This window comes from Abramis brama, assembly GCF_963993115.1.
Source record: "Abramis brama genome assembly, chromosome: 5".
Lineage (NCBI taxonomy): Eukaryota > Metazoa > Chordata > Actinopteri > Cypriniformes > Leuciscidae > Abramis > Abramis brama.
In genome coordinates, this window is record NC_139967.1 from 38,742,111 (window position 1) to 38,765,095 (window position 22,985).

The 22,985-nt window shown below is 38.7% G+C and overlaps 1 protein-coding gene across 3 annotated transcripts in view; it reads right to left on the bottom strand.

The window, feature by feature from the left end:
- srek1 (splicing regulatory glutamine/lysine-rich protein 1) overlaps positions 1–16,773 on the bottom strand; it is a 28,211-nt gene extending 11,438 nt beyond the window's left edge. Inside the window, exons 1-9 of one of the 3 annotated variants that reach the window (XM_084114768.1) lie at positions 16,501–16,773; positions 13,245–13,378; positions 7,143–7,258; positions 6,424–6,588; positions 5,558–5,736; positions 5,299–5,429; positions 5,098–5,203; positions 2,518–2,628; positions 2,288–2,419 (exon numbers count right to left, since the gene is read on the bottom strand). In XM_084114768.1, the coding sequence (XP_083970894.1) occupies positions 2,288–2,419; positions 2,518–2,628; positions 5,098–5,203; positions 5,299–5,429; positions 5,558–5,736; positions 6,424–6,588; positions 7,143–7,258; positions 13,245–13,378; positions 16,501–16,628 (1,202 nt within the window). In that variant the 5' untranslated portion in view covers positions 16,629–16,773. Of the gene's footprint in view, positions 1–2,287; positions 2,420–2,517; positions 2,629–5,097; positions 5,204–5,298; positions 5,430–5,557; positions 5,737–6,423; positions 6,589–7,142; positions 7,259–7,589; positions 7,721–9,904; positions 13,215–13,244; positions 13,379–16,500 lie in introns of those variants that run through there. The other 2 variants (XM_084114770.1, XM_084114769.1) reach the window with 2 other exon arrangements.
- Positions 16,774–22,985: the final 6,212 nt, after the last annotated feature.

Sequence of the window (22,985 nt, forward strand, 5' to 3'; positions counted from 1 at the left end):
CGTTTCTTAGGATACTGATGTTTAAAAGGCAGACTGAGATGGTGAATGGGAACATGGTTTGTGTAACATCAGCAAAACATTATTAGCCATTTGATAACGTAGTCAAGCAAAAGGATATTCATAACAATACCGTTATGTGTCTGACGTTGTAAAGAGCGATACCATTGTGCAGCGTTTACTACAGCAAAGTTGGCCGAGTGGATCTCTGAGCTGGTGAAAGTGAGTGGAGGCGGGGCTAATTTGCATATTTATGGTTCCACATATACTAAATAAAGCAAGGGGGTAGAGTTACAATAAAGCTATTGAAGTTTTTTTTCACAGGAAAAAACATTTAAAAAGTTGTCCAGCAAGGCCGCCTTTGCAGGCCTAAACACTATCAGAATCACTGACATTAATATATTATTTCCATGAATGTGTATTAAATTATTCCCAATAGTACATTCTCTTAATTCCATATCTTTTCACTTGGTTGTGCTGCTTCCAGTGGTGTATATTTATTTTAGAGCTTTTATCCAATCATATTTCAGCCATCATGTGTTGCCAGGGTCAAAGAAATCTGCCTTGAGGCCTTCAGAATCGATAGTGCGGGTGCCTGTAGCTTAAAATAAATGGCAATGCAACTGTTGCTTTAACCAATCAGAAAATCAGTCAGATTTAATCAGCCAATCAGATTTCGATTTGACTGCACCGGGGCCATCTAGCAGGCGTACAATAACGTCTGCATTTTCATGTCCTTTGATATGATGGTCAGAGCGTGTACTAGTAGTCAGAGTTAGCAAACCGCATCTATAGCGAACTGCATAAACTAAAATATATTCCTGTAGATTTCGTAGTTTTTCAACCCACAAATTAATGTTCTTTTCCCTCCTCGACCCCCAGCAGTTTCAAACCTACCGGAAAAAAAATCCCTTATTCAGCCTCAAGCCCAATTTATATTTCTGCGTCGAACTCACGCCGTAGCTACGTCGTAGGCTGTGTGTAGCGCACGCGCGTACCCTTCGGCGTACCCTGACGTGCACCTCTCCAAAAATGTAACAATGCGTCAACTCTACGCGGACGCAAGCGCTGTGATTGGTTTGCTAGGACCGCTCCCTCGGGTTTCACATGCTCCCTCTGCAAGTGTAATTGCGCGTCAATGCGGACAACGAGAAGTATAAATGAAAACCAACGCGTTGCATACAGCGTAGAGGCTCCGGCGTAGGTCCGACGCAGAAGTATAAATCAGCCTTCAACCAGATTAATGCAGAGTCACGGAACTCTATTTGAACTGTCCCGAATCTAGAGATCTATTCAATCTCATTGATTTCCTTCAAAAATCTGTGTGAGAGCACGGGGCAGCTGTACACGTCGTCATGTTTTGCGGTGACTGTCCCTGTGTCCGCTGCTTCTGTCGAGCAGACATTCCCGGCCCTAAAGCGAATTAAAACTTGACAGAAATACGACGGGACAAACTCGACTTGTTAGCCTCGATAGAAAAGACTTATTGTTGGAACTGAAACGCACAGATAACCTTTACAACAGAGTAATTTAAGTCTTCTTGAGGAAAGAAATTAGGATGGATTTTGTGTAAAAAATAATCAATAGTTTTGGTGAGTATCATGCTTATTTTTGTCCCCATTTTTTTCCGTGCTGAATATGATTTTCTTCTTAATTTTTCGTGTAAATTTATGATCGAAACGTTTTTTTTTTTTTCAAACATTCATACTATTGTAACGTCTGAAGAACGACAGACAAGGAAGGCTCCGTTTCTGAACTTCTTAATCGGAAAGCAAAACACAAACGCACCAGACTAACTCACTCGTTCGTTTCTCTCAGTTTCTCTCTACCCGGCCTTTTCCGAAGTCACCGCATTAACCCTATAACTGCCGGTGCAAAATAAAACTTCCCTGGAAATCCAGAGTTCTCGCGAGAGCACAATTTGAATTTGCTCAGCGAGTTACTCTGGCACTGAGTAATGATGCTCATTAACTATGCACTTGTAGCCGAGCTGCATCAATGGCTGCTGGGTGATTTTCATTACTCAATGCCAGACCCTTAATATTTCAGATTTGGGTCTGGATTTCCAGGCTACAATAAAACAGCAATTTTACAACAATTATAAAAGCGTATTAAGAGGTGGATTAATTCAGGTAGGAGACCACTCAAGGCCTAGGTGTGAAATGCACTGCCCACTATATATATATATATATATATATATATATATATATATATATATATATATATATAAAAAATCTCTCATTTCATAACAGATTTTTTTTTTGCAGGTTTAACAACACTTTCTTCTGACCTGCTTATACTGCGGGAACGCCTGGAGCCAACGTAGCCTTTGGAAGGCATCCTTCCCTTTTTGTCCCGCAGCCTCTTTTCATCCCAGCCATCGCCCTTCCTAACTTTACCATCCTTGTCCTTCCTTCGGTCCCTGTGTTTAGGAGACAACATCGGTTTGAAATTGTCTTTTTTTTTTGGGACAAAACAAAATCTGAGAATAAAGTGGCCAGTGTGGTGGTGCAGGTTAACCTGGAATGAGATCTACTCCGGCTGTGTTTCCTTTCTCGGGAACGTGAGCGTCTCTTATGGGACCCACGTGAGGCGTTCAACTTCTGCCGTGATCTCTGGGACGGGCGTCCCCTTTAAATACCATTGATAAAATAAGTTATTTTCCCATTGCTACAACAATACATAAATTATTAACATTAAACAAGTAAAAATGATGTCCAATTATACAAGTATAACAAGTAGCCTAAAGCTCAGGTTATTTAATGCAGGGTATCTGCAGTTTTTAAAATCAAATTTAAGGCATTTTTTAAGAACTGAACAAATACAATTAATACTGAACGTCCATACAGAAGAAAGTCATACAATCTTAAAACAAATCTATACATGTATACATGCACTAAATACATATTGGTAGCAATATATCAGAGATCGATATTAGATTATTGCTTATATGATAAAAATGTGTAAAGAACGACAATAAACAGATTATTGTGCTGATAAGGGTAAAATCTAGATAATGAATGAGTTTAATAATGTTCTTAATCTTTCCTTTCTGTGACAGGGCAGCCCAGAGAAAGGCTACAAGAGTGTACTTCAAATTAAATGCCAGATACCATTACCAATAATAACAGGAAAAATTGCATAATGCAGGACTTTTAATAATAAACCAGCTATAAAATACTCTGCGACTCTTTATTTTGAAATGCCTTTGCTTTTCTACATCCAGCTGCTCATTCATAAAGCTGAGGGAAATAAAATATAATTACAACCATCTACAACATATTACAATATAAACTCATAAAGTAAACAGTCATAATTCATCAACATTAGATCATAAGCAATCACTTGTCATAAATGTGCAGTATGCTGTGTGTGCCATGTTTTTCTAAGAAAAGTAGAATGCTTACATGTATTTATTTAAATGATTGCGTTTTGAAGTTAAATACTCAAATCAGGCCTCATCATGATTCTTGTTTTTCTGGCTCTAAATTTTAAGAACTCTTAAGACATTTGGTATTCTATGTAAAATATTTAAGCCATTTATGACAGTTAATTTTACTTAACTTGAACTCAATAACATATTTTAAGGCTTTTTAAGGACCTGCTGGGTTCCTGTAATCAAGAATAACATTCAAATGATGATTAACAGTTTTTCGGATTCAATTTGACGAGTTTGTTAGTTTGACTAAGGCTGCATTTACATTGCAAGTCTTAATGCACAGATCAGATCTTTTGATCATATCTGAATTGTCCCGCCTGTTTACATTCATTTAGACATGACTGGTATCCGATATCTGTGTTTACATTAATCCCCTCCCAAAATTATTCTGTTGGTGATCGCAATACTAAAATTACTTTATAATTCACATCGGGTGGCCATGATTATTTGTCGCCATTGATAAGTTAAAAGATGTCATGGATGTTTCCAGCACAAAATCTGATTGAACTGATATAGACCGGAAAATAACAGCAATTATAAAAAAAATAACCAGTTTCTATGCTTCTGAATGTTTCTGTGTGCGTGAGTTTTAGTGCAAGTGCACACAGCCACATCTGCTTCATAATACGACATTAAAAAGCTATCTTTTGGCCAAACGTGTTACCCTCGCCTTGTGGTGGATTGGAATTACAAGGGGAATCAGTTTCAAAGCAGCTTTACACAAAATGCATGTGTCTACATTACAATTTAGAGTGATCTTTTATCAGAGATGACTGTGTCCAAGTTATGCATTTCAGAAGTGTACATATACAAATCACACAGTTAGATAATAATGGGTTAATTTAAGGGAGAAACAATGATCTCATTGAAGTAATGATTACATGTTTGTTAACAAATGGTTAGGAGGATATATAAAAAATTCAGCATTGGAACATGTTGATATGTATCAGATTTAAAACCTCATTTGGAAGTGACAAATTCCGATCTGTGTTCCCAGATTCTTTCCCAGATTTTTTCCCAGATTTTTTTGTGCCAGTGTAAACTCAGCCTAATAATTTTAAAATAACCCATCGAAAAAACTCATTTGATGATTTACTAATTCTCTCAACAGTGTTTGAACAGAATGTTATTTCATTTTATATATATATATATATTTGATGACATACTGATAATTACTGCTTTTAAATAATTTTAAATAAATGTAACTTATTTTTAAAATAAATGATATATTATCTAATAGATGTACAGTTACAAACAATATTACCCTTACATAACTGTATATAGATATATTCCCTGTTAAAAAAAAGTTACATTGTTAGTAACATGTTAGTGTGGCTCAGGGATGGGCAACTTCGGTCCTGGAGGGCCACTGTCCTACAGAGTTTAGCTTCAACCCTAATCAAACACACCTGAACAAGCTAACCAAGGTCCTCAGGATTACTATAAAATTACAGGCAGGTGATTTTTTTTCAGGGTTGGAGCTAAACTCTGTAGGACAGTGGCCCCCCAGGACCGAAGTTGCCCATCCCTGGTGTGGCTTATTACTTTTTCAATAGGATTGATTGATCGTACTTTATACTGTGAGTAGCTTGTAGCTTAGCATGCTACTAAGCTTTTATTAGTTAACAAGGCAAGTACGTTTAAAAATGTGTGTAATCTACCTGTGCCTCGACCTGGATCGCTTTTTCCGTGAGTGTGACGGGGAGCGAGAGCGAGTTCTTGACCTTCTGGAATGTCTGGATCTACTGCATGAGCGATTTTTGTCGTCTGAAAGTAACAAATCAAAACTCTCATCAATTAAAAAGAAAAACATTTTGAGAAAGTATTACTGTGTGTGAGAGTCTAGGTTTGAGAGGGCAGACCTGGCTCAATGGCAGCAGCAATGGTTGACTGAGCCTCTCGAACTCTCTTCATGACGTCCTCCAGCTCTTTGGCCGCAGCTTGTGGCGTGAGCTCTGGAGGCTTCACTATAGCATTATTGGAGTGGTTAATTCTGAAAAAGATGACGTTATGTTGATTAATTACTATTTAAATGCATATCACATGGATGAAATGGGATGCAATGAATTTACTGAATTAAACAACGCTGGCGAGTTGTCTTTCTCAATGGAGAACACTCACTTGAGTGGCCTATCCCCAAACATGACTCCATTGAATGTAAGTGCTCGTGACACTGAATCCTGATCAGAAAACTCCACAAAAGCAAAACGTGTAGGTTGTGTTTCATCTCCAGCCATTCTAACAAACTTCACATCCCCCACCTGCTTGAAGAACTCGAGGAGCTGCTCTGCTGTGGTGCTCTACAGGAGAAGGACAAAACAAGTACAGCATGAGCTTGAAAGACAAAAGAGAATATTGCGTTAGTTTCGATATCCAGTTTAAATACATTGGCATATTAGTGAATACAATATAAGCAAATATTCAAAAAGTGGAAATAAAGAGCCTAACGAGTATCTTATAATGTGAATAAAGTGTTTAACAAGTATTTAACAGGCCAATAATTGCAATTGGATGTGGTGTTCTCGCGTTGATCGGATTGGCTGGCACACCAATTTAGACGCGTGCAGCTCATATTGTTACCATGTAACCATGGCTCCTTTCCTGGATCTTGAAACACACCTTTACTGATCAGCAGGTTGAATATGATTAGGGTTAAGAAACAAGGACCCAATAATGCAGCATCCATTATAAAAATTGATTTTGTCAACACTGGATGCAGCGCGACACGAATCCCAAACAGTAAACTAATGTCCTATTCTACTTCTGACGTACTCCAAGCACTTTTACCATTTCTGACACAGGGAACAAATAGATATGCAACAATTGCTTTATCACATCCAGTGTAGACAGCCTCTATCTGTTGCAGCTTAGACACTATGCAAGTATAAATAGCATCTAACACTATTTACACTACTTTCTTTTTTGCTATTTGCACTTGAGGTAAAGAGATTTGCCTCTGCCATAAATTCTAATTCATTATCACATACCTGTGAATTCAAATTGCCGACATACACCGTCCTCCTGATCTCGTCAATTTTAGAGGGATCAACATTACCCATGAGCGGAGGTTGCGAAGCGATTGCACTCAGAGCCGCCACAGACGTGTCCAAACTAGACTTCAGGACCCCCAGATTAGCTAAAGGAAGACCTCGCTGCCCCCAAATACGACACACGTTAGTGTCTTGACAATTGAATATTTGGGATTTAAATAGTAAATCTGTGGCATGCAGTTGATGAGAATGTAGGTGACATTTTTTCATCATTCAGTAAAGGCCGGAATACACTTCACGGTTTTTAAAATCTGAACGGATTTTAAAACACTAGGCATCATACACTTGTTGACTTTGTAAATGGTTACAGAGAAAAACTGGGTTTCATACACTAAACGACTTTCAAAGTCGTTCCAAAAACAACAAACTCATGCAGAAACACGCGTCTCGTTGGTAGGAGACGCATGACAAATTAAAACTATATGTCTTCTAATATCAGCTCAAAATATCAAACATGTTTGAAATCCTGCAACATGTCAAATCAAACATGTTTGAAGGAAAAAAAAGAAGTCAAATCTATCAACTCCGACTGCCCAAAATATGGAGACTAAGCAAACTAGTGTCAACTCCTCCAAAAATGCAAATCAGACATAAAAAATCTGTGTAAAAAGTTGTGTAGTGTATTCCAGCCTTAGTTTGTGAGAGTGTGTTTTTACGTTCTGTAGCGTAGTGGGGCTGGGAATGGGCAGAAGTCCTCCTCCACTCATCAGGCTGGCTACGGGTGCCGCGGGGGCCAAAAGCGAGAGAGCCTTTGCCTCTTCAGGGATTTTTCCTGAAGAACAAGAACACTGGCATTAGGGTGGCCAATGGAGACGTCTCCAGCTGCTGCTTCTACGACCCAAGATTCAGAGGAGAGTCCTCCAACAAGCCTAGTGCTCTAACACCCACCCTGAGCATCTCCAACCCCGACCATGAACAATCAAACAAACTGAACTAGCATAGCTACTCTCCTTTTACTATCAACACAAGACATACTGTAAACAGGATGACTGTTGCACAAAAAACAGAGAAAAGAACATTGTGATTTGTCCTTTTCTCTCTTTTAAAAAAAGATCAGAACAGAACATGTAGAGAATGAGTTAACACTTTATGGTATGGGTCACCTGTACTGGAAACATATTGGTCATGAACCATACGATATCAAGCATGGGCGCTTTTCTCCCTGGGGCGATCGTGTCGCAGTGTTGGAAAGGGTGTGCAACACAAGACAACCGTTCATGTTGGCTGCATCACACTAATAGCACATAGAACATCAGATACAGAAAAGAAGAACATTTTAAGTGTCTTAGAGAAATCCCCCCTCAAACTGTCACCACTGAAAAGTGTTGCCTTCACAATAAAGTTAACAACAAATGTAATTTTTCCAAATACGTGCCAGTGTTGGTAAAATATACGCATGCTCTGTGCTGACAGTGATTATAGTACTCAAGGGTAAACTGACTATTTGTATATCTGTGCTTTTAAATGAGTGAAGAACTAAATTAAAACCTCAAATATGACGTTCAGCTACTTCAGAATTACTCTAAAGACAATGTTCCCCAAAACCATGCTAAAGGTAAAGGGTTAGTTCACCCAAAAATGAAAATTCTGTCATCAATTACTCACCCTGATGTCGTTCCAAACCCGTAAGACCTTCGTTCATCTTCGGAAAACAAATTAAGATATTTTTTGATGAAATCCGAGAGCTTTCTGATCCCCCATAGACAGAAATGCAAGTACAACTTTGAAGGCACAGAAAGGTAGTAAAGACATTCTTAAAATAGTGCATGAGACTACAGTGATTCAACCTTAATTTAATGAAGCGATGAAAATAATTTGTGCGCAAAAAAAAAGACAAGCAAAACTAACAACTTAATTCAACAATTTCTTCTCTTCCGTGTCAGTCTCCGACACTGTTCACGTGAGCACCACAACGCATGCCCCAGAAGCCCTGCGCTGTGTTCACTACGTGAACAGCATAGGAATCTGACACAGACGAGAAGAAATTGTTGTATAAAGTTGTTAGTTTTGCTTCTTTTCTTCTTTTCTTTTTGCACACAAAAAGTATTCTCGTCGCTTCATAAATTAAGGTTGAACCACTGTAGTCTCATGCACTATTTTAAGGATGTCTTCACTACCTTTCTGGGCCTTGAAAGTGGTAATTGCGTTTTTGTCTATAGGGGACCAGAAAGCTCTCGGATTTCATCAAAAATATCTTAATTTGTTTTCCGAAGATGAACGAAGGTCTTACGGGTTTGGAACGATATGAGGGTGAGTAATTAATGACAGAATTTTCATTTTTGGTTGAACTAACCCTTTAAACATGTACAATGGTATGAGTTTTTTACTAAAAAAAAATTATATTCCTTGTCATTACAGTGAACTGAAAAACAGTGCCTTGCAAAAATAAGGAATTCTAAACACTCTCTAGCAGCAGTTCTGTCACTTTACTGAATTACAGACTCTATACAGAAAATACTAGGGCTCCACAATATTGGAAAAAAAACGGACATTGCGATTTCTTTTAATTTTTATATGTATTATGAAATTAAGATTATGAAAAATACAGAAATTGATGATTTGAATAGCTCAATTTAAAAATAATTTATAAAATATAATAATTTACATAAGTTTAAAAAAAAAATCTCGAGTTTTCACAGGCCATATTCCTGCTTTTATTGATCCATTAAATTTGACTATAATATAAAACATATTAATTACTGAATTTAGTGATGATTAAAAATATGAAACAAAATAAGAAATATATTGCAATAATGCTATTATATTGTCAAATAAAAAAATTGAGTATTTCATAAAAAATAAAACGTTTTGAAGTTTCATAAAAATGAAAGTACATCTGTAAAATTACAATACTAATTTTTAAGTCTTGATTTCATTTTCAAATGTTAAGCCATCAGGCTTCGATGTAAAATCGACGAACCATTGTGTAAATAAACACAATCTGTCAAGCTTTACTCTGAAACCTATAGGCCTAGCACATTATTTGATTTAATTAAATCGCAAACCTTTGTTATTTGATATTCGCACTTAGCCATATTGTGATGTCAATTTTATTTCAACATATCATGCAGCCCTAGAAAATATGCATTGAAAACTTGCTTTTCTTTTGGAAGGACAGCAATGCCAAAAACAAGGTCAAATTAGCATTTTAGTGGCTGAAGAACAATTAAAATCCTGATCTCAATAAAACATCGAAAATTTGACGGAATTTAATGCTGTCTTATATTGCTGTCTAATGCTGAAAAATTTGTATTTCAGTACCTATAATTCAGTAAAAACAGAAAATTGATGTCTGAATACTTTTGTGAAGATTATTTTCCAAAGTAGAACCCTGAGCAGATCAGTGGAGAGGAGCGAGAGAAAGAGAGAGAGGAGGAGATCTTAATGCATTAGAAATCAGTAACAGCTGCCCTTGTACCGTTCAAACTTCCCTCCAATACTGGGCGTCAAGTCAACCTGGACAGCTTTCAAAGACAGGCAAAGGGGTGCAACTGTGGGATTGGGGACGAGGGACAAGGGGACAGGGGGGAAAAAAAAAGAAAAAAAAAGAAAAACAACACAATGAATATGCAACTCTTCTAAGAGGCAAAAAGAGACAACATGAGAGAGAAATAAAAAAAGGAAATTAAAATAAAAAATAAAATAAAATAAAAGAGACAAGGTGTCCATCTCGGAAGGTTCAGCGGCTACGCTCCTGGTCACATTCCCCCCTTGAAGGCAGCGTGGGCCCCGGCGGGTATAGTGTCTTGGAAAACAAAGCCTTGAGTCAGGCTAGTGTAGTAGTGTAGCCTGGGTCACTCTAGTCATCTGATATGCACACATAATCAACACAGAAAAAACATACAGAAACCAAATTAATCAACGTTTTAAGCCATCCAGAACCAAGTCACGAGGACAAGCATTTCAGGCAAGAGGGAAGCTCTCTTAGATACCATGTTTTTCATGAATACGGATGTTTACAGTGAAAGAAACAAGTGGTTAGCCAGTGGTTGCACATTATACTTGAGAAGACCTCACCCTTTCACCTCATACCCTGTAGCCTACTCTGCTTACGAACGCTTGTTTCATAGTCTACGCTTTGCATGAAAAGGGAACAAAAATGGAGCTTGAAACCACTTAAAATGAAGTGATTGAATGTTTCTTGGTCAGTGAAACTAGGCACTTAACCTTCGGAAAACGGTCAACTTCAGGAGGGGAACTAAATGTTTATTTTCTATATTTATACGCAGTTGTGGCACATGTCTGAATACAGTTAAAAACTTTGATTAGTGTTATTTTATGTTTGCCAATGAACATTAGCCAAACAAATTAAGCAAATAAAATGTATCCACCTTATTCCTGACGACCTTACTGCGTTTTGAATTATGGGAGGCACTTCCGGTTTAGGGAACTTCCCTTCAAAAAGGCTAAAACGAATCATTTCAAATCATAAGGTTGCCCTACAAATAAAGCTGATCTGTCAGTTTGACTGGATCTGGATGAGCTGTCAATTTTCCTTCATGATTTATTTTCAGACATCATGAGAATAACGTTATACTTGGTATTTTCACATGACTTGTTATAAGAATATCAATGGCAAGAGCTCTTTTCAGTCTTTTCCTCGTGATTATTTTCTTTTTCCCCTTTGCAATCCGCTGTAAAAGTATGAAAAAGGACAACATACACTGCACATTTGTGGTCTGTTCTCCCGAATTTAATTTACGATATATTCCATTAATATTTCACTGGAATGCACTGGAATCTCTTGTTATTCTCCTCAAATCCTCACGTCTCTTTCCAGGTTTGTTTTCACAGGTAAATGCAATTTATTATCAGTCCAAAATGAAGGAAATCACTTTGAAATAGTATCACGTAATGCTGAAGTTAATGAACATTTTTGATTAAGGCAACATAAAGTTACATAATACAGATATATATTACTACAGTGATATTTAACCAAAGGCTTTTGGGGTTATTTGATCTGTTAAAAGTACCTTGTTGATGCTTTTACACTTTTAAATTTCCTTTTAATGTTCAATGGTTGAAGGGTGAGTAGAATAATGTCATCTCATTGTGACACTTTTTTAACATATTGCGTTCATAGAGCGAGCGTTTCACCGATTGTTTACAGCTTAACGGAAGTTACACCCATAATTCATTTCGCGCAAAGCGTCACTCATGGGGCGTAGGAATAAGGTGGATACAATCTTTTAAAAAAAAACTGAATAAGCCAGAATAAGTCACTCAGTTGTGGCCAGCTAGTTTTGATTTGTAGTTGTTATATCAATTAAAATAAATATATAATATTATTAATATAAATACATATATAACATACTTCCCAGAAATTAAATGTGTTTTATTGTTTTTATTACATTAACATTAGTAACAAGACTGAGCTTAACTAATGAGGGCATCAATTTGAATAAAAACCTGTGTACAGACATTTGATGTGCTGGACACTAGCTACATTTTATGCCAATTGTTATGTTAGATAACATCCAATATATCTCACTCAACAGAATAAAGGATTTGTACCATTATAGTGATAAACAATTCAAGGGACACTAATCTGCACCCTATTAACTAAACGTGCCATAGTTCCTGTGAGGTAAATCACAACCCAGAATGCTTTAAATGTCTTCAACACACTAAGATGCTGAATCTGAATCAGGTTTTAATTAGAAAGACATCTTAAACATTCTGGTAGGTGGGTCACTAGTACTGGAGTTAAGAAACATTGAGCTAAAGCATCAGTTTTAGCAAACAAAACCTCTCACAATTCACATAATATAGCAAGCAACTCAAATTAAAAATGTAAAGCTATATTCACCAGGCAAGCAAGTCTGGACAATTAATAATATTAGAATCACAGAATTACACAGTTACCTACCATTATATTTCTGAACGCATACTGCTAAACCAAGGGCCACTAAAAGGATGGGGTGTAACAATTCACTCTTAACAGAACCTGAAATCTTTAAGTTGATCATTGTTTTTTTTTATAAATATAACAAACAAAATCATGACAATCAAAAAATCTTTGTCAAAAAGTTTTGCTAGAATGCAATGAATTATTGGTCACATGCACAAAAATAAGAGTTACTTATATAAATAATTAAATATGTTCATTTAAAAATTTTATCTGCCAAATAAATACACATATTTTAAACAGTTTGTTCTTTCAATCATGGTGTGTCTTAATTTATTGTTCAATGTGTCTTAATTTACATTCAAATGATTGTGGTCTGTAAGGGTTTTTTTTTTCTTCCGAAAGAAAATATTTTATTCAGCAAAAATGCATTAAATTTATCAAAAGTAACAGTCGAGAAATATATATTGCTGTTCTCTTGAACTTTCTATTCATCAAAAATCTCTGCGTATTTAATTTTCTAGCAATGCATTTCATTAGCAATGAAAAAAAAAAGTTTTAGCAAAACACTGAAAGCGTGTGTTCACAAAGTCCTGACGCTGTTACATAAAGTATGATCTTAATCACCTCCTTCATTTCCACATCCTTCAGCTCAACTGATAAACAAAGAGAGCTGGTGTCACTCCACCCACCTCCACTCAACTCACAAAATAAAACAGAGCAGATAACAGTGATATCTCAGCACACAGAACTCATGGTTATCATACACATCTGGGACACAAAAACACACAAAATAATGCCAGGAAGCCAATTATAGTTTGTTCTTCTCAAAGGTTTGATTTGCAGTCAGATACCCAGTGTCATTGTATAATCAGGCACACGAATGTAACACGCATGCAAACATACTAACCTTCAGCGCAGGGCACAACAATCAAAGCTCTGTCAATAAAAACTGTGTTGGTTAAATGTTGTGCCACACCAACACTGGAAGGGTCTCGATACTTTATGTAACAAACTTTGGATGAAAAGGAAAGAGGTGCATTGCTGAAAGAGAAGAAAAACAAGTGATTTAATTGCCTTTTGTGTTGTTGAATAATTTGTTGCATGTGATTGTTGTTTTTTTTCTGGTCAATTATGAAAAGGAAGATATAGCAGATATAGCAGATATAGCGGTGTGTGATATGTTCAGGGGGGAAAGGACCACTGTCAAATAAAAATAAAGAAAATAAGAACAAATAATCGAACTACAAGCAACAGCACAAATAAATACAACAGAGCAAAGATGCAATTAAAATAAACATTGCTTTTCAGGTTTTTCCTGGTAGGTCTCATTAGTTTTCAGGTACAGAAATCGAATAAAGTAATCAAATGTAAAATAACATTGCATATTTGACTGTGTAAATTAAAGATGAATCCTTATTGAAGTTACAAAAGCTATTCAATCAAGAGCAGTGAGTGATGTCCTTGTCTTTTGTTTGATTAACATTAAAAACACAGACAGCAGGAATATTAGGCTGCTGTCACTTTAAGACAATGCAAGGACACAAAATACTGATACTGTTATATCTTTCTCGACTGTATAACTTGCTCTTGAATGTTTAAATTGGCAACGCTTAAATAAGTTTAGTTTTAACACAGATAGCAACATGTGCTGTTCAGGTCTCGTCTGCGCTGGGGCGCTATCAACACCTGGGTGGTGGCGGCGTAAATGACGGTCATGTTCGAGCATGCGGCAATATATGAATAAAATAAAATAAAATATCCTAAATATTTTATGTTCTGTGAAGAGCCAAAACTTTTGGTTTGCGCAGTGTAATTCACAGAATTCCTAAAAAAATATGTTGCCACCTATAGGCATCATATGTTTTATAAAACATAGAGATTTTTTTTGTCACGTCCATAACGCATGTATATTTCCCTCATCTAAAATATAAAACGCGTTTGTAGACTGATATTTTTCGATTGTCTGGAGTCCTTTATTAAAGGTGCTCTAAGCGATGTTGGGTGACGTCACTTCTTGTTGACGTTCGAAGTATTGTCAAACAAAACGGAGGCTCCCTCCTCCTCATCCCGTCCCCTCCCCCTCCCTTCCGTGCTTCCTGAAACAGTCATGAACCATTTAGAAAAAACAAACTGGATTTACCCACCTGTCAGGCAAAAACAGAGCCACCTGAATGTCGGATTGGAAGCTCTTCTGCCGGCGGAGTTCTCGCCACCTTTTGAACGCTTTTCCGATGTAAATTCGGGACTTTGCGTTTTCCCTATTCTTTGTTATTTGTTCATCGGAACGTCATCTCTTTGGTCGTGTGTCGGCCATATCAAAATTCTCAAGAATATACAATTTTAATGTTATTCGTTGTTAGGACATCTCTCCTCTAGCTAACTTCCCTCCTCATGTTTCTCTCTCCTCCACTCCCCACACCCCCCTTCAGGTGCACGCGCACTAAGCCCCCAACCCCCACTCCCAAATCATTCTTGTCAGCTATTGGCTGGAACACTGTTTGTTATGTTTTGTGGCCAAGGCTGGGCCAGTTTGTTTTTCTTGCCATTTGTGGAGCCTGGGCTGTCTACAGAGACCGCGTTTTTTTTACAGTGTGTTCAGGGGACAGGCAGCTAGCGGATAGTGAGGAGATGTTTGCTGGATGTGACAAAAAAAAAATTGGCCTAAAAAACATGTGACATCGCTTAGAGCACCTTTAAGGGATTATGGATATATAAACAGACGTTTCAATATATTTGTACCAAATGCATTTTCTGAGAATTTATATTTCAAGTTTTGACTGCAAATGTCACGTTCATAACGCTGGAATTGGCCTATATACTAATAAATGGCAATTGATGCTGAACATGATTTACACAATTAAGGATCTATATAGCACTTTCAAAGCATGGATCCTCATGGAACCTTATAAAATGGGTTCTGCAATTGTTACAAGCCGGGGAACCCTAATCTGGCACTGTAACCATTTTTCTTAAGAGTGTAGATTTTCATCATGAATTCCACTGTTGAACACAATTATTTAAAAAAAAACGTAGTTGAAATAATCTGGGCGATATATCGCATGACATTGTTATGCGCATCTCGTCAGTAAAGCCGGTTCCTTGATTAGTAGTAAATCGCCATCACCTGCTTTCAGATGGAGCGGCATTTACTACACAGAGCCGTAGTTCACTGACAAGCTGAGCCATATCGCATTAATTATCACGGACGTATCGCCTGCGATAATTAATGCGATATGGCTCAGCTTGTCAGTGAACTACGGCTCTGTGTAGTAAATGCCGCTCCATCTGAAAGCAGGTGATGGCGATTTACTACTAATCAAGGAACCGGCTTTATTGACGAGATGCGCATAACAATGTCATGCGATATATCGCCCAGCCCTAGCAGATGGCTTCAACAAAACCATACACCATATACCAAGTTTAAAATCAATTCCCCTATTTATGGAGAAAATTAATGGGATTTTTACTTTCGGAACCAGACTGTTAAACTCTATTAGAATAAAGATACAAAATAATTAAATCACTATGTCTGTGTGTCACAAAATTGTGCATCTGCAAATATTTAAATCGATCGATGTATGCAAGTGTAAGTGTAGGTGAGTAAGTGAGCAATGTGTAATGGTTTATGGTAGTGCACATAACACACAGTCATTGTTATTTCCATGTGAGCTGTTGGTATCTGTGACGTTTGTATGATGTCATACTTGTCTTTTCGATAGTGTGAGGATGCATGGTCTTTGATGTAAATTTACAATTTACAATTACGCATTTGACAGACGCTTTTATCCAAAGCGACTTACATTGCATTTCAAGGTACACATTTAAGTTACATTCTTATCAGTTCTGATGTGCATGTACAGTGTGTGTGTTATTGGCTGTGTAGGCCTATAAAGTGTTTATAGTGATGATATTGGTTGTGCAGGTGATTTTAAAATGTATGATGTCGTGTGTACGAATGTGATGTGATATGTATGTATGCAGTATGTGTTTAATGTGTGCGTGTGTTATTATCATCACTATGAAGTGATCTGATATGTTCATGATAAGATGACGAGTAACGTTACATCTGCCTATTACGTGTTGTTTTGACTCTGTCAGGTGTGTGTGGGTGTGTGTGTGTGTGTGTGTGTGTCTGTGTGTGTGTTGTTGTTGTTGTGACTCACTCAGGCGGGTAGAGTCGCAGCTCCTCGATGTCCCCCAGGAAGCCGAACAGAGTTCTCATCTGATCACTGCTCACCGCCGACGACAGATTAGTGATTTGAATCACGTTCGTTCCAGGCATCCCGTTCATTTCGCAATAGACTGAGGTTCAATACTCTGAAATTCAATGATGCATCAGAGTGGTCAGCTCTCGGATAGGCGCTGACCTGCGGGGAAACTCGTTAGCAGGGAGCGCTGCTGCGTACAGCAGCCAGGGAATGAACTCTGCTTACACAACAGCGCCGCCCGCTGGTCTGGAGGTTCAGACGACATGACAAAATACAGTAATGTAACCAGTGAACGCGTAAAAGGGATAATTGGAATAAACAATCTCGGTTACTTAACAGTTCCGATAAAGATGCCAAAATTATTACATAAATTCGTTGATAACATTTTTTAAAACAATTATTGCAAAATATGTAGGCTAATAACCTTTATTTTTAGAGGCGAAATAAATACATAGCTACAGTATATTTAGGTGAACAACAATACTTAACATATTTAATTGATTGATTCATTCATTTATGTTTATACAATACTATGACGAAACTCATAATGTGTCATAATGTCTTATAATGTCATAAACTCATTATTCTTTCTAGCCTACTAGTTCACCCAAAAGTGAAAATTCTGTCATTAACTGGAAAGTTTTCTTAAGCTCTATGTTCAGTAAATGTTTCTTTAAATTATTGCAACCAATTAGAATGTTTGAAAAAGTATGTGTGTGTGTGTTTGAAGGTGTAGAGAAGCCTTTTGGCAGGTTTAAGGTTAAAGTTTTATTTTATTTTGCATGTTCACAAATTCAGTTTTTCTTTTTGTTGCCTCAGGACAACGTTGTGCGATAAGGGGTACTTTTCAAGAATGTCTTGGACAATACCTCACAATGGCAAATAATGTGTTACAAGAGGGGAAGATGCAGGGTGCCTGGGTACACAGGAACACCCAAAGTGATGTGTAAAAAGTGTAATGTACACCTCTGTTTTACAGCAGAGAAGAACCGCTTTTTGGCCTTTCACATGGAGTGAAATCTCATTACATAATTATAGTAATAATTTGTTACATTTATTTGTTACGCTTTAGAAGGGGGGGATCTCATCAACCACCACCAATGTGCAGCATCCACCTGGATGATGCAACGGCAGCCATATTACGCCAGAACGCCCACTACACACCAGCTTATTGGTGGAGAGACAGAGTTATAGACGGCTTACAGTCTCCGCTAATTCATCCTAAAGGTGTTCTATCAGGTTGAGGTCAGGACTGGTGCGCAGTCATGTTGGAACAGAAAGGGCCATCTACAAACTGTTCCCACAAAGGAAGCATGAAATTGTCCAAAATGTCGCTGAAGCATTAAGTGTTCCTTTCACTGGAACTAAGGGGCCAAGTCCAACCCCTGAAAAACAACCCCACCCCATAATCCCCCATGCACCAAACTTTACACTTGGCACAATGCAGTCAGGCAAGTACCGTTCTCCTGGCAACCGCCAAACCCAGACACGTTCATCGGATTGCCAGACAGAGAAGTGTGATTCGTCACTCCAGAGAAAACGTCTCCACTTCTCTAGAGTCCAGTGGTGGCGTGCTTTACACCACTACATCCAACGCTTTCCATTGCACTTGGTGATGTAAGGCTTGGATGCAGCTGCTCGGCCATGGAAACCCATTCCATGAAGCTCTCTACACACTGTCTTTTATTTTTGTACTGCTCTCTGAGCATTGTATCATAATAATTTTCTCTATGATTTAGGGCAACGAAAAAATATTTTGGGGTCGGAGGAGGTGGAATTATCAATAAATCAATAAAATGTTCCCAAATGAGCCAAGAAATGATGTGGAATCATTTTTATCAAGTTTATCAGGAGCTGATCGATATGTCCCCGCCCTGTATTTGTCTCGCTGTTCAGTGGAAATTATGTCAACTCATGGGGTGCTTCTCAATAAATTGATGCTTCCTCGATTCCTACGCCATCCTCCAGCCAGTGACCCAGAAACCGATCAAAGTTAGCCATCTTGAAGGACATCTCAATTCTCTAATTGCACTGTGAGGAGGCGAGGAACAAGGAAGCTTCCAGAGGAACTATGAGTGAGGGTGCACAAAAAAAGAAATGAGAAGTACTTATTGAATAACTCTGTGCGTTTCAAGGCACTTCAGTGGGCTTTTAAACTAATAGTAATTAGTGGATCATCAAAGACAGCTGGTTGATCAGCATGTAGGAGTCGCTCTTAGTACAAAGCATAGCAACAAAAAATTACTACGTACAGACACCCGTGTAGCACTCTCTGCTTTTGTTGATGTGCGGTATCTTGTCTAATATACAATTTGTCATGAGTTGGTTATCTTACTTAGAATTAAGGTACAGATTTATTTGCATAAGGTCTAGAAATGATGAAAATGCTCATTTGGCTCTTTCTGCTTTTATAGTGTGAAACAACAATGTTTAGCTACGTTTGCAGAACGTGATACCAAGAGACCATGAGCTGAAGGAAGGATATTTTTGACCTGAACCTATATAGGATAAATATTTGCAGAGCTCTTATATCACTCTACCTGGCTCTTGCATCTCGCTTGTATAGGCCCTTCTTCTCTTCCTTTACTCTCCTGCAACTTAATATTACTCAGAGATATTTGGTAAAGGATTGATATATTGGTACTTTGTTACTTAATATTAAAAGCTCTCTGTCAACTTATTGAACTTTAAATTTGATTCCTGGTCTTCACTGAAACATAGGCTGTGTTTCCCAAAAGCATCGTATGCCTAAGTTGATCTTAGAACCATTGCCACCAGCTTTTGGGAAAAGCAGCCATGGTCTCTTTATGTGGTCTCTATATGTAGTCTAACTGTAATTCCCCAAGTAATACTGAAGATATTATAGCTGTATTTGAAATTGTCCCCTATACCCTCATTCCTACTCCACTAATATAGCAGTTTGGAAAATGGATGGATTGATTATTCAGAAGCGGGCATCATATTCAGGGAATTTATTCAGCACGATCCTCACAGTGCATTATGGGTATTTTCTAGCCATTGAGTGTACATCAGTTCCGGAAACCACTACAAATGGCTGTCCCTTCAAATTGTGGCCTATTTAATCCTGATAAAAAAAATCAAATAAAGGACTTTATATTTTATATATATTTAAGGCTAAAATCCTTTCCCAAAATTAGTTTTCTACATCTGACCTTTGACCTTTTTTATGTGCCATCATTTATAACTGACTTTGTCATATTAGGGTAAATTATTTTTTTCCAAATTGTCTGAAACTTTATACCAAATTCAAATGCATTTTCACTATCTGAAAAGTAGTGAAAAGGTATTTCAAAAAAACATTAAAAAGCTTTATTAATATTCCATTTAATCTTGTGCTACTTTATTTCATTTGGTACTCAAATGTGAAAATGTCAAAAACTTGACACAAATTCAGATGCAACTTCACTGCCTGGAAAGTAGTGAAACCATGTCTTAGAGTTTCAAACAATGAATCTTGAGAATTGTTTCTTTGGAATTCCAAATCAATGAATGTAGCACAAGTGAAAATCAACAAGACTCTTATTTTTTCAGTGTAGCCCACACTTTCCACAAGCACTGCCGTCACTATCATCAATAGGCTACTTCCATGAAAAGATAGCATATATCTTTCCCTCTCTGTATTCTATAAAACGTATAAGCATCAACCTAAAACACAGGCAAAAAATAGGTTCAACTTTGCATTTGTATAGTGGAAAGCAAACAACTGAATGGCATGGCCGGAATTTATAGATTATTTTAAGTCGTAAAGTGAGCAGGATATTAAAATTTAGCTCGTGGTTTCGCAGGCGTGCATCGACTCCTGAGCCGTCCCTCCCCAACTCTGCGGCACCCCACAAATGTCCGATGCAAATATGTGGTTAAAATGAAACTGCAACGCGCTCTAATGGAGATTCTTTGGGGCATATTTCAAACTTCCCCGCTTATGTTCACGTCACCTCACGTAAACTTTACAAAGATTACAAGTCTGTTCTTCCTATGTGGAGTAGCGTATCAAATTAATGAAAGTATAAATCTTTATTAGGTTGAACGTGCTCATGTGGATATACTTTATACAATAGTTATGTTGTGATTATTTTATATTTGTTTTATTTGTTAGACATTTCACTGGAATTCCTACACAACTTGCAACATTCTAAAACAACAATGGGAAGCAATAAATACTACATTACACAATTCTTAAGATGACATTCTATACGTTTGTCGTGTGTACTGAAGTATGTCAATCATAATTAGAGTGCCACCCTCAGGCTGAATAGCGCAAAGGACACTAGAATTCTGCCACACAAATAAATAAATAAAATAAAATAAATATGTGTCTGATGTGTTCAGCTTACAAAATGTTTATCATAAACCAGCGCTATAAGTCCCAGAATCTTCCCTACCTAAATTTACAGCCAGGTTTGTCATTGATATCAAGGTTATTCTTTGTTATTTGTATATCTTAATGAAGAGCACTACACTGAAAAAAATGTTTTACTTCATGTGGTAACATCTTCACTGGTTTTGTTTAGATTTACTGATTATACCTGAATTCAACCAACCTGAAAAAACAAAACAAGTTTTTAACTGTCAGTAGATATAACCTGATTTCTCCAGCTAGGTACTGGATACATAAGTTTAAAATAATCTTTTTTGTTTTATATTATGAAAGTCCTTTTCCACCTTGATGTAAATACACTCAAAAAAATAATAATTCATTACCCTTTATTTATTTTTACACACATTTAATTTAGTTTATTCACAATAAATCAGTTTAGTTGGATCAACATTGTTCATCATTATGTATGAACCACTAAGTTAAGGCAGGTGTCAGTATTGAGCATAAAAGTGCCCACAGCCTAAGCACATGCGCTACTCTTCAGCACAATGGTAACCGCAAAAAAAGAGTGATCATAGTGGCCACAGATATTTTGTGTGTGTGGGCAGCACACACATCTGCTCCAGCACGTGAGTCCTGAGTCACGTCCCAAGATGGGCGCTGCCGTTCCAGAGTCACGTCCCAAGATGGCCGCCGCTGTTTCAGCGTCACGTCCCAAGATGGCCGCCGCCATTCCAGAGCCCTCTGCCAAGATGGTCGCCGCCATGCTAGAGCCCTCAGCCCCTGACCAGTGTCCAGAGAGGACTCCAGCTCCAGAATTTTTTTTTGGGGGGGAGGCAATAGGTCGTTTATTAGGGCCACTGAGGCCGTGCCTCTCTGGCCAGCTCTGCCCTGGCCAGCTCTGCCCTGGCTTCCTGCACTGCCGGCGCCGCCCACGCTCCACGGCCAAGGTCCTCCCACGCTCCACGGCCCAGGTCCTCCCACGCTCCACGGCCCAGGTCTGCCCACGCTCCACGGCCCAGGTCCTCCCACGCTCCACGGCCCAGGTCTGCCCACACTCCACGGCCAAGGTCCTCCCATGCTCCATGGCCCACATCTGCCCACACTCCACGGCCAAGGTCCTCCCACGCTCCACGGCCCAGGTCCGCCCACGCTCCACGGCCCAGGCCTGCCCAGGCTCTATAGCCAAGGTCCTCCCATGCTCCATGGCCCACATCTGCCCACACTCCACGGCCAAGGTCCTCCCACGCTCCACGGCCCAGGTCCGCCCACGCTCCACGGCCCAGGCCTGCCCAGGCTCTATAGCCAAGGTCCTCCCATGCTCCATGGCCCACATCCGCCCACACTCCACGGCCCAGGTCCTCCCACGCTCCTCGGCCCAGGCCTGCCCAGGCTCTATAGCCAAGGTCCTCCCATGCTCCATGGCCCACATCCGCCCACACTCCACGGCCCAGGTCCTCCCACGCTCCACGGCCCAGGCCTGCCCAGGCTCTATAGCCAAGGTCCTCCCACGCTCCATGACCCACATCCGCCCACGCTCCACGGCCAAGGTCCTCCCACGCTCCATGGCCCAGGTCCGCCCACACTCCACGACCAAGGTCCTCCCATGCTACACGGCCCAGGCCCGCCATGCCATGGTCTTAGTCCTGTTCCCCTGCACTCCCCCTCTCTCAAGACCGCCTCCGCTGAACTTTCAATGTCTTATTTTGGTTTTATGTTGGGCGTCGGGAACACCCTTAGAGGGGGGGGGGGTATGTCACATTTTGTTTTGGTTCATGTTTCATGTCTTGTCATGTGATTCCCTGTGTTAGTCGTGTGATCCTGCCATGTGTTCCTTTGTCTTATGTGTCATGTTGTCATTGGTTCATTGTTTCATTGTTCACAAGTGTCCCTTGTCTTGTCATTAGTCTTGTATGTATTTAAGCCCTCATGTTTGCCTCGTGTCCTTTTCAAGTATTATTACCCTGTAACCACTGTGGTAAGCGTCATGTCCATGTTTATGTTTTGAGTTCATGCAATGTCATGCCTTTGTTTTATGTTTGATCACGTTTTGTAAATAAACTGCACTTGAGTTCTCTACAATCTTGCTTTCAGCGGACAA